At 41.7% G+C, this 13,085-nt stretch overlaps 1 protein-coding gene across 13 annotated transcripts in view; it reads right to left on the bottom strand.

Annotated features, from left to right (window-relative positions):
• The window catches only part of DOCK10 (dedicator of cytokinesis 10), a 308,358-nt gene that overhangs the window by 54,143 nt on the left and 241,130 nt on the right, over positions 1 to 13,085 (bottom strand). For all 13 annotated transcript variants that reach the window (XM_018058883.1, XM_018058892.1, XM_013973005.2 and 10 more), the window contains exons 25-27: positions 12,245 to 12,314; positions 8,803 to 8,916; positions 5,220 to 5,291 (exon numbers count right to left, since the gene is read on the bottom strand). In XM_018058883.1, coding sequence (XP_017914372.1) covers positions 5,220 to 5,291; positions 8,803 to 8,916; positions 12,245 to 12,314 — 256 coding nt within the window. The remainder of the gene's footprint in view (positions 1 to 5,219; positions 5,292 to 8,802; positions 8,917 to 12,244; positions 12,315 to 13,085) is intronic.

Genomic DNA, 13,085 nt, shown 5'->3' with positions numbered 1-13,085 from the left:
AACAGACAATTGAGAGTTTGACTAACCTTTATTTTCTTAAATTTTAAGCACTCAACCTTCCATGAGGCAAGAATAAAAACCATGGAGGCTAAAGTTAGAGAAACTGCATAGCACAAACACTAATTAACCACAGAATCTGCAGTTGGCTTCGACTGGCTTTTTTAAAGCCATTTTTACCAGGAAATGACTGTCACTTTAAGAATCTCATGGTTACTCTCTGTATATATTCAAAGTTTACTATTGAACTAAAATTATATTGACAACAAATAAACCTAATGGATTTAACTGCATACATCATTTTTCATTCTGCTCCATATACCTTGAGAAATAAGGGTAAACGAGTCACCTGTGAAAGCAACAATCAGGTTTTAGATAATCAAAGCACAATTGTCGTTTTCCTCTTTTCACTGTGTTAGTCCTCCAAGAGACATTAAACACTTTGGTGCCAACATTTTCTTCACAGGGATAGGCATGAACAGCCTGGACCTTGATAATTCCTCTGTTCCTCCTCCCCGTCCCTTTTTTGGTCTTCCTTTCAAATTCCCCTTGAAGCCTACTCCCACTCTTAACCCCAAGACACGCTGATTGGTACACAGGTAACATTTTGATGTTTTAATTTTTTTGGTTGTGCCACACGGTTTGTAGGATCCTAGTCAGGATCCCTGACTAGGGATCGAACCCTGTCCCCAGCAGTGAAAGCGCCAAGTTCTAACCACTAGACCACCAGGGAATTCCCAATGAGTAATATTTTAAATTCTTCTCCAGAAGTCTATCCCAAGGGCTTGAGAGGGGAGAACTGCTGAGCTGGGGCAGTGGGCTTTCTGTCTCAGGAAGAGGAGGAAGGCAGTGAGGTGACAGTCGGAGCCACAGCTGCAAGCTGGAACCTGCTGGAAAACCTGGGCTATGATTCAGCAGAGGTCACAAGGACCAGATGCAGAATGCAGGGGCTGAGTTTCAGGCATTTGGGAGTTGTGTTAGGAATAAGGGGCTGATGGAAAACAAAACATGCAGCCAATACAAGCAACCTTTCACTACTAGAGCTCAGTGTTGAGAAGGCATTTGGGATTTTCTAGTAAATAGGAATTGACGAGGATAAGAAAGCAGGGATGCCAGGGAGGTGCTATCTGCCTCTCAGAGGACCAGACTAGAGGATATGACTTCCTCAAATCTTCCTGATAGTGGAAATTTTTTTTAATAACAAAGAAAGCCATTCACTTCACAGTTAAAAAAAAATAAAAAAAGAAAATCCAAATAGCTTGGGAGACACTTATTGGGAATGTTTTTAAGTCAAATGATGGCATCTGTCTCTTAGTGTGATAAATAGAGATGGTTAGAACATTAGACGGTCATGTGCCCTTGGATGAAAACTGGGTGTGGTGGCTGCTCCTGAAGAGGGTCATGAAACGGGAGCTAGGCTCAGTGACTGTGAACCGCTGTCCATGAGAAGTTCTATTCTTAGGCTGTTCACAGCATGTTTGTAATCTATCGATTTGAGCAGATATATACTAGTGGGAACTGAAAGATTTTAGTCCAGTCTGTTGTTTTTACAGATGGGAAAGCAGGCTGTTCAGTGTCTTTTTTTATCATCTAACATGTTAATGGCAGAGCAAGGGTTATAATGCTGAGGTGTCCTGATATAGCTTAATAACAGAGAGACAGGAATCGTCCTTATCTTCATGTTAGATTTTCTCTTGCTCCCAGGTGGGAGGCTGTTATCTCTGGGAGCAGAACAGACACAGCTGAAAAGCAAACATAGGGCTTAAGAATTCAGAGTTCTGGAATACTAGAGATGATTAGATGTGAAGCCAGGGCAGGTCTCTTATGTTATACCAAGACCATGTTTGGAAAGACCTGAGGGCTGGAGGTGTGGATGGAAAACCCAAGGATGGTGGCTCTGCAGAGTTCCCTGAATCCTCAGTGCCCCGTTCCTCTCCACTAAGAGGCAGCAATTCTGGCACGTGGGAAGACGCTGCAGAAGCCTGCAAGGCAACAGGCAGACCCTTTGGGAGCTGTCCTTCCTCTTCTCCTGAAGCTCCGGCCATTAACTGGGGGTTAAACCCCAGCTTAACACAGGTGTGAACCTGCTCAGCCTAATAAGGTAAGGAAGACTGTATACCCCAAGCAGTTAATAAGATTTAGCTAGCATGTGCCAGGTATGGTTTCCCAGGTGGTGGTAGTGGTAAAGAACTCACCAGCCAATGCAGGAGAAGCAAGAGATTCGGGTTTGATCCCTGGGTCAGGAAGATCACCTGGCAAGGGAAATGCAGCCCACTCCAATATACTTGCCTGGAAAAATTCCATGGGCAGAGGAGACGGGTGGGCTACAGTTCATGGGGCCACAAAGAGTTGGGACACAACTGAGCAACTCAAAACAGCACAGCATGTAATAGCAGGGACCACATGGGAGTACCACTGAGACAGTGTTGCTGGTGTTTGATCAACATGGCCAGAATGGAAGAGTGGACAAATTCAAATTCACTGACTTGAGGGCACTTTGTCAGGACATGGGCTTAAACAAGAATTCAGGGGATGGACCACTCACTGTTAGGTGGCTCTTAAGAGTCTTGGAGATGGCTCATTTTAAGCAGGATGAAAATACCTGGTTGCCCTGGCAGATGATAGAGGAAGGGATAAACAGGCAGAGGGAGGTGGACATATAGGAATGGAAATATGAGCCCAGAAGACCCACTATGCACCAAAGCCATGCACTAACATCCCTTAGACATTCAGTGGTATCTCCCCTCTGCAGGTGGGAGAGACAAACACAGTGTTGGCTCACTAACAGCCATAAGAATGAGAGTTAGCTTATATACAGAGGTCATGTGATTGTACCCAATCTCCAGGCACCAGTGGCTGTGATGATCAGGACAAATGGCAAGTCTGGAGAGCAGTCAAGGGGGCTTGACTCCCAGGAAGCTGTAGGGCTGGTTAATGATGTGTGGAATCCCTAGGGACAAGACAGGCAGCAGGCAACAATGGCATTGCTTCATATCCACCAATAAGACAAGAATGGACCATCAGAAGACAAGGATCTCTGTCCCAACAAATAGCCATGACTCCTCCATCTTCCTGGACCTGAGTCTGTTCTCAAATATGGTACACGCTGGCTGAAGAGGAGGCAGGGTCCCTAAAGAAAATGCCCGGCAGCTTGAGTAAGTGTCTAATGTAATGATTCTAAAGTCCTTCTCCAAAGGACTCTGTAGGATTTTCTTAGGTGATTACACTCGGGGCAACACTCAAACATTTGAAGCACTAGTGGACACAGGATCTGAATTGATATTGATATTGATATCTGGAGACCAAAATACCATCATGTCCACCTGCTTAGAGTAGAAACTCACAGGATTAATAAAGTAGTCCTAAGTTCTGTAGGCAGCAGGTCCACTGGCTTCAAAGATCTGACCAATAGTCATTTATCTGGTCTAAATGTATAATTTGTATTGACACAATTGGCATTTGGAGTAAACACACACTGGATGCTTGACTGGATGCTTGGCCAAGGGTAACTTGGCCTCTGTCTTCCTGGACCTGAGTCAGTTCTCAAATCTGGTACACACTGAATGAAAAGGAGACAGGGTCCCTAAAAAAAGTATCCTGCAGCTTGAGTAAGTGTCTGATATAATGATTCTGAAGTCCTTCTTCAATGGGCTCTATAAGTTTTGGCCTGGGACACTGCCCTTCCCCCACCAACAGTAAAAAGGAAGACAATAATTGCTATTCACCACTATCCCCACCCCATGCAATATTGTTCTGATTTAGTCTCCCAGTGAAGGAGGCATAGTGTCTGAGGTTTCTGCCTGCTCTTACCCACAAAGAGAATGGAGAGAAATACGTGCAGAACTCAGGCAATCCACTTGGGTGGTTCTTGATCCTCCTTACCCAACTATAACTACAAATAGTCCAAGTAGAGTAGAGTTTATTGTCCAAAGGCGGAGACCGCTCCAGACCCCTTTGGAATGAGCATTTGGGCCACAATACAGGTAAGTGACTGAGACCTTCAGAGCTGCTTGCTGAGGGTGAGGGGAATCTAGAGTGGATGGCAGAGGAGGGAGGTGATGAGAAGAACCATGTAAGGTCCTCAGGCCAGCCACAGTAACAGGCTACAGTTAATCAAATCCCACTAGCCTCCATTTTTCAGGAAGAGAGGCCCAGGGAAGCTATGGAGGGGCAGAATCAGAGACATTTTCAAAATGTAGTGTAATCTGTGGACCGTGGACCACAGGTGGCAGTCAAGGATGTGCACAGCTCATTCCTTTGAGACAAAACTTGATATTCCTTTGAGACAAAACTTGCTGTGATGAAAGAAACAGTTACGGAGTTTTGGGGATGCACTCAAGAGACCATGCCAAGGTCACCAAGGTCACATTCTCTCTGGCTGCTCCAAGCTTGCAGAGAGGTACCAGAGTCAGATCATCTGCCTAATGCAGGACTTTCCTCATGAACACTCTTTGCTCTCAGACAGCCCGTTGGTCCAGCTAAAACTGTCTCACTGCGAGGCTCTTTCCAGTCATCCTCCTTCCTTTGCCATTTCCTTTCACAGGCCTCAGACCTCCCTAGTCCTTTTGCCTGTTCTTTTATCCTTTACAGTCATTTTGCATTTCTAACTTTGTCCTTCCATCTGCTTCTGAAGGACATGTACTGACACAATAATCACGTCTCCCGCACAGAAAGCAATGAGCAGGGACTTCCCTGGTGGTCCAGTGGCTAAGACTTTGCCTTCCAAGGCAAGGCGTGTGGGTTCGATCCCTGACTGGGGGACTAAGGGATTTCCCTGATGGCTCAGACAGTAAAGAATCTGCCTGCAGTGCATGAGATCCAGGTTCAATCCCTGGGTCAAGAAGATCCCCTGGAGAAGGGAATGGTTACTCACTCCAGTATTCTTGCCTGGAGAATTCCATGGACAAGGAGTCTGGCAGGCTACACTCCACGGGGTCGAAAAGAGTTGGACATGACTGACTAACACCCTCACTCTCTGGGGGAGGCTAAGATCTCACGTGCCTTGCTAGCAAAAAACCAAAACATAAAACAGGAGTAATATTGTAACAAATTCCATAAAGACTTTAAAAATGGTCCACATAAAAAAAATTCTTAAAGCAGTGAGCATTAATCAGTAAGGTTTATAAAACAAATAAAAATGGAACTAATAAGAGAATATTCATTATTAAGAGAACATTCATGAGCATAATTGTTGGATGCTATTTTATTACATATGATCTTACCTGAATTTTATTCGTGTCAGTCAAGTGCTGTGCCATGGATTTTAGGATAATTGCAAAGAAGAACCAGGAATGCTGTTAGGAAAAGAAAAGACAACCAGAAATTTATTATCTTACAGCAAAGTAATGATAATTGTGTTCTTTATGACATGCAATGCTATAAAATCTTTATCTTAGAATATATTCTTTGAAATTAAATGCATCAATGCAATAATATAGTCTCCATTATGTTAGGATCATCCTTAGCAAAGTTCTAATGGGAAATGTAAATGCCAGACATTTCTGTTTCCCAGTCATCTCAAAGACTGTATAACACAAGACACTGGCTTATTTGACATGGCTGATTAGACAGTCGTCTTAGGAAATACTTATTCATGGGGTGTTCTACCTGTTTTCCTTAAATAAAACTAAATGTTGTAGCAGGCCCACCCCTCACATTACCATGGGTAGAGGCAAGAGTAAAAATGGAAGCTGTGTGTGTAAGTATTTAAAAGCTAACAGAGTGTTAAATAAAGTATGTTGGCTCTTCCTACCTTGACAAATACAACTTCATGATAGTTTGGAATACTCTACCTGAATGTGGGAGCATAGGACGAGCACGACCCTGGCCCACCCATTCCTCTCACCCAGGGCTCCATCCTGCCCTGAGGGACCTGGTGTGACTGTCCAGTCTGCAAGCCCAAGCGCTGCCCACAAACCAGTTCCTCTCTCCCACCAAATGCTGCTCCTGCCTTAGGTCTGGGGCTACACTCGGGCAACAAGAGTTTCCCTCTTTAGTATGGACTTATAAAGAGGTGTAAGCAGGCCCAGGAATAAACCTACAAGCTCTAAAGGTGGGGGCTGCTAGGAATCCTTATAGTTCCAGGCAGCATTCCTTTTGACTACCCTCACACTTTGTCTCATGAGAAGGGGTGCACTTGGAGAAGGCCAAAGAATATCCAGGCTTCCCAGGTGGTGCTAGTGGTAAAGAACTTGCCCACCAATCCAGGAGACACAAGACATGTGGGTTTGATCCCTGGGTTGGGAAGATCCTCTGGAGAAGAAAATGGTACCCGACTCCAGTATTCTTGCCTGGAAAACTCCATGGGCAGATGACCCTGGTGGGCTACAGTCCATGGGGTCACAAAGGGTCAGACACAACTGAGCACACACAGCAGCAAAGAATACCCAAGGATGCTAGGTAGGCAGCCTTCTCCAGCAACCCCGTCCCTACCCTCACCCCATTACAGTCTATTCTCTATGCAGTCATCAGAGAGATCCTTTTGAACCAAGGTCAGCTCAAGTCACTTCTCCCTTCAAAGGCCTCTCATGGCTCCCAGTTTCTCTCCCAGTGGAAGCCAAAGCCCTTGCAATGGCCCACAGGCCTTACGCTACCCGCCTAACCTCCTGGTGCCTCTCTGACTTCATCTTGCCTCCTCTCTTTGCTTACGTGGCCCCAGCCACACTGGCCTTCCTGCCATCCTTTAGGCATGTCCACCAGGTGTGCTGCTGCCTTACGACATTATACAGGCCTTCCCCTCAATCTTTATTTTCTTTCCCTGAAATACAGTTGACTTAACAATATTATGTAAGTTTCAGGTGTACAACATAATGATTCAATATTTTTATGGAGTGCACTCCTCATAAGGTTATTATAAAATACTGGCAATATACCCTGTGCTCTTCATTACATTGTTGTAGTTTATTTTATACCTAGCAGTTTGTACCTCTTAATCCCCTTCACTTATTATGCCCCTCCCCTCACTCCTTGCCCCTCAGATAACCACTAGTTTGTTCTCTCTATCACTAAGTCTGTTTCTGTTTTGTTATACTCACTTCTTTGCTTTATATTTTAGATTCCACATATAAGTGAACTAAATTTTGCTATTTGTGACATCACGGAAGGACCTAGAGGGCATTACTTGCTTAGTGAAATTAGTCAAAGAATGACAAATACTGTTATGTTTTCCCCTTTCCCTTTAATGTTCTACTCTAAACGTCTCCAGCTCTCTCACCTCCTTCACATTTTCTGCTGAGGTCTTTCCTTCTCCACAAGCTCTATCCTGACTATTCTATTTAAAACTGTAAACCTCACTCTGCCCTCAGTGCTCCCCGTGCCCTTACCTGCTTGATATTTTCTTTTCCCATTCTACTTCTCACCGCTGAACATGCAATTTTTCCCCAACATTTTTTAAAACCTCACAAGACTTTTTTTTTTTTTTTTCATCTTTAGGCCACACCACCTGGCATGTGAGATTTTTTTAAATTGATTTTTTAATTTTAAAATTAATTTTTTTATTTTAAAAGAAAAAAATTAGGATTACTTTACAATGTTGTGTTAATTTCTGCTGTGCAACATGAATCAGCTGTATGTATACCTCTCGAGCTCTTGAGGAGGTATGCATACCTCCTCTCCCTCTTGAGTTTCCCTTTCCCCCCCACACCGCCCCCACCCCCCACCCCATGCCTCCCCTCTAGGTCATCACAGAACATCAAGCTAAGCTTCCTGTGTCACACAGCAGCTTCCCACTAGCTATCTGTTTCACACACGGCAGTGTATACATGTCAGTGCGACTCTTGCAGTTCATCTCAACCTCTCCTTCCCACATGTGGGATCTTAATTTCCTGATTAGGGATTGAACCTGAGCCTCCTGCATTGGCAACGTGGAGTCTTTGTGACCAATGGACAGCCAGGGAAGTCCCTGAACATGCAATTTAATTAACTTTGCTATTATGTGGGTCATTTACTATTTTTTATCTTGCAGTACTGTGTAAACTTCCCAAAGGCAGAGATCTTTATTCTATTCTCTAAATGTATATCAAGTGCCAAGGATGGTGAGGATGGTGTTTGTTGCATGGAAGGCACTTGGAACATATTTGCTGGATAAACTGAATGAATATGCTCAAACAGCTAATTTAAATTTAAACAAACAAACCACTTGACCTAGACAAATTTGATTTTAGTGAAATGCTGATGCTTATCGATCCAGCCTCAGCCCTCTCTAGCTACTTACTCATCAATCATCTATCTGTCAAGTCATGATAGATAATTAATTTAGCAGGGGACTACATTCACAAGTCTATAATAACTTAGAGTTATATCTTCATAAGCTTCTCACCATCTTTTATGTTACTACAAATGCATGTGTTGCAACTTTTTGGGGAAAAAGAGTCAGCTGTTTCTCTGCCTCCTCTCTGCTGTCAGTTTATTCATTAATATATCATTAATCCTTTTGTTGGTATTTTCCCTCTTATTGTGCCTAAAAACCCCATAAACTTTATCTCGGGTACACTTAGAACTTTTGAATGTTATAGGTCATTCTTAAGAGTCATTCATTTTGCCTTTAGGCCAAAGGACCTGAGTTCATTCTACTTTTAAAGATGATCTGTTCTCTTAATATTGGAGGAGGGCATGGCAACCCACTTCAGTATTCTTGCCTGGGGAATCCCATGGACGGAGGAGCCTGGTGGGCTACAGTCTATGGGGTCACATGCTACTGTTCCAACATGAAACTTATACCGGAAACCATAAGAGAAATGATCTATAAAAATCAATGACTCCTGTCACCTTCAGAGTTGAGTGTAAGCCCGTCTTTAAATTCTTTACCTTCAGGACATGCTTGACTGTTGTGGAGTCATTTGATTGCAAAAGACCAGTCATATTTTTAACCAGTTCTTCATGTACAGTTCTCTCCTTGTATGCGGTAGTCTTGAACACAAACTGAAGAAAATCCAAACAGTGAAAAAAAAGTTAAATACTTAAAAACAAAGGGTCAAAAATTATGTTCCATGAATAACTCATGTCTCAAAATTATCTGCTCATGCCAGATTTTGTCATGAAATAAATGAAGGCCCAGTGATAAGTGTAATACACACCTGCTCCTACTGAGGGCTTTGTATAGGTAGAGCCTTGCTCACCTAAGCTCTCCTTGACACACTCTTAGTAGAAATCAAAAGGAAGACCAGAGAGCAACTTAGCGGGTTCAAGGAAACATGGAGGGCTTTGACCCACCTACTTAGGGCACATTTCCCCTTCTCCTTCCTTCCACTGGCAACAGGTGGGTGGCATGGTAGCATTTCTTCATCCTGAAAGGGTAGAGTACCCACTCAAATAGCCAAGTGGGGAAACTGGTGCCTTCCAGAGGCCAGTAGGAGAGCTGCCCACAAGCCCAGGGTCCACTATCATCTCATGCTGAGACATGGCAACCAAGAGGTTCATAAACATTGGCCGTCAGTAAGATAGCAAATGCTGCTGGCTTTTTCCTTAAAAGGTTGGTTGTTGGCACAGTGAGTGCATGTCATGGTTTAGTTTTCCATATTTCTTCATATATTTTAAGTACCAATTCATGCACATATATTTAAGATACAAAATGCTTATGATGTTTTACTTATGAGTTGGGTTTGCCTCAAGGAAGGTCATTTCTTTATAATATTCACAGTTTGGACTTCACTATAGTCAAGAGTGAAGACAGACAAGAAACAAAGCAGAGGCACTTTGCATTTCAGTCTATAGTTATTTCTTTGACTTCATAGCACATTGATGCCTAAATCTCCTGAGGTGTCTGACTTCTCCAAGCTCATCCCAAAGGAGAAAAATAAGGCTAAGAGATGCATGAAACTAGCTAAAATCAAGAGTAGTACAATTTTCCGTCTCATGGATTATGACTCCTATGAGGGTAATGTAATCAACTATCTAATCCCATGCACAGTAACTTAGCTCCAAGGGCATTTTGACTAGCTCTGAAATATTTTAAAATTTTGGCTAAACCATGTCAATCCCATGAATTGCTATAAACGATGGTATCTAATTAGATCAAGTTTAGACATACATCTTTGAAAAAGACATGGTGGGTGTATGTGTGCATTTTGGATATCGTAGATGGAGTGAGTTAGCAGCATTTAGCACCACTGAACTTGAAATGGTGTTTAGCATATTTCTGAATAAGTATGAACTATATCAACTATCACATCTTGCAAGGACATCAAAGCAGGTATTGACCCCAGTTTTCATTAAACTCTTAGGTGTGGAGCTTAATGTTATTGTATATGTTAGAAAATAATTTTTTTCCATGAAGGGTGAAAAAAAAATCAGACTCCTTGGTCAAGGTCAGACTGTCAGCCATGTAATATAGCAAGAGTCAAATCACAGAGTCAGATAGCTGGATATTCATCTCGTCTACCCATCTCACTTCACAGAGAAGAAACATGAGGTTCAGACAGGCTGATCACTCCGAGTTAATGATCTAACCCTAATTAGAATCTAGTTGTCCATTTTCTACTTTAGTGCTTTTTCCAGAATAAATTTTAGTTGGTTATATGTATTTGTCTGTATTTGTTTTAGACATATGAAATTATGTTATGAAACATCTTTAGGAATTATCAACAGCTTGAAAATTCATGTAGGTGTATTTCTGGATTTAAAACACTGACAAAACGTGGTCCACTGGAGAAAACACTTCAAAGCAAACTCAATAAGTATCCTCCTACATCACAATATCAAATGGTCTCGTCAGGATTTTTTAAATATCCTGGTTAAAAATAAAGACTGCTCCAGGAAGCACTGCCAGGACACCACTCCAAGAGCATTACAGATCCCTTCTATGAGCTGATATAAGGCTCTCATCAGGAACTAGCCTCGACTGTCACAAAAATAGTCACATCAGTGGGTTCTAAACGCAATTTTTGGTAATTCTACTGGAACAAGGTAAATAATACGTGTGTTGAAAATGAGATGACATTGTATGATAGAGATTGGGAAATATTTTTCCTTTCATGCCCCCTGGAGCTTGAAATGGAAAATTGGGGTAAGTTGAGAGAATGAAAATTCTACAGATTCTGTTGAATAGTAAATTCATCAATACCCCCAAAAAAGGAAGCTATGCCTCTGTCTTACAGAGCAAACTAAAAACTCATTTGTAGGTGGAACTGGCCTTTGGCAACTGAATTGTAGATCTTATTGGGTAAAATCATACCATAGGGAAATTATTGTGAAATTACTATTTTTGGCATATAAGGGCACACACTCATACTTAAATATTTGGGAAGACATTTAACTTTTCTGACAGATAAAATCATGTTAATATGAAACTGTAATGGGAGTAATTCCTCACTGATAATATCTCAAAGGTGTTCACTCCAGAATAAAGTTTTTAGTTATTTCTTGCCGTCACAAAATTTTAGCACAAAAGACCCCAAATTCTTCTCTGGTTGCCATTTTAGACATCTGAACTACATGGGTATATGTCTACCTTTATATATTCATGGAATATGTTCTTTTAATTAAAAAGCTCTATGTCTCTTAAAAGAGATAATCTATACATAAAAATTGAAATTTAGGTCCTTTATATATATATAGGAATATAAGATACTTTTATTTAACTCTGGATGGGTTTTTTCTTTTCCTTCAAGAAGATGACCTTTAGGCTGGAACTATAATGTGCAAACATCATCACAAGTTCACTGGCATAAATTCACAGGCCAGCTGAAAATGAGAATATAAACATGTCCAAGTGAACATCTGACGAAGGCCGCTGGAGGAAGCAGTGCACACTGATGGGATGGGCTAGTGGTTCATGCCGGAGGAGAAAGGACTTAACATACCAGAAGCAGGTACAAATATACAGTAACTGGGAAAATGAAATAATGCCTGAGAAAACAATAAAAAGAGCTAAGAAAACATTACAGAAGAAACAGAGCACATTCAACAAACCAACAGGAGGCGTCTTCCTTAAATTTACAGAGGAATTTCATGTATTTCTAATGTTGATTTCAAAAGACCATACTTTTGTTTTCTCCTCCACTTCTTTCTTTGCTTTTTCTCCCCATATAAATATTCATTTGCACATGTATGCATTATTTATATATTGAAATAATACATTAAGCCCATTAATGCAAAAAGGAGTTCTAAGTCACTAAAGGGAAAGTTCAGTATGACTGGGGTGGGCACCATTCAGCTAAAGAGGGAAACTTCCCACTTATTGCAGACAGGAAATGAGACAAGCCACACAGCACAAGGGGATACAACCAACGCCCAAGTGGCAATTTCATACCTTAATGTAGGACTGGACAGAGTGGTCCAGTTGTTCCTCATGGCACTTGGCCACAATGTCGGTCAGAACCCTGGAAAAGCAAAGCTGTTGAGTGGCCTTTCTGGAGAAGGCAGGAAAATACCACTTGGTTTGTCACTTAAGTGCTTGGTAAGCTGGGCACTTAATCATTACTGAATGAATGAATGAACCAATTTCAAACTCAGTACCGGGTGTTCAGTATCTATAACATCCATTAGCCATTTCCAACCTTGAAATCTCTAAACACGAAGATAAAAGTAATGTCTTATGGCATTCCAGAATGCCGTGACTAATATTTTTTTAAAAAATGAACTTTAGGAATATATGATTTAATAATTAACTGAAAACCCTATCTCTAGAAAGAGAAGATTGTAATTTGCTAAAGTCACCAGACAGATTAGCAATGTTGAAAGAATGTAGTGAAGGCAAATTTAAAGCGAGAACAGTGAAAGAAAAATTGAACATAAAAAGAAAAATAAGATTTAGTGGGAAAAAAATGGTACAGCTACTCTGGAAAACAACTCGGCATGTTCTTGAAACCAGCACACGTGGGACTTCCCTGGTGGCTCAGTGGCTAGTGCTCTGAGCTCCGAATGCAGAGGGCCTGAGTTCAATCCCTGGGCAGGGAACTAGATCCTGCATACCACAACTAAGAGTCTGCATGCCACAATTAAACATCCGGCATGCCGCAACAAAGACCAAAGATCCTGTGTGTCACAACCAAGACTCAATACATAAATAAATATGAAAGAAAACCCAATGCATACAACTACCGTATGACCTAGCAACTGTTCTTTTCAGAGAAATGGAAACTTATATTCAC

This window comes from Capra hircus, chromosome 2 (assembly GCF_001704415.2).
Source record: "Capra hircus breed San Clemente chromosome 2, ASM170441v1, whole genome shotgun sequence".
In the NCBI taxonomy this organism is placed as follows: domain Eukaryota; kingdom Metazoa; phylum Chordata; class Mammalia; order Artiodactyla; family Bovidae; genus Capra; species Capra hircus.
The sequence above is the reverse complement of the archived record's forward strand: the minus strand, read 5'-3'. Positions and strand labels throughout refer to the sequence as shown.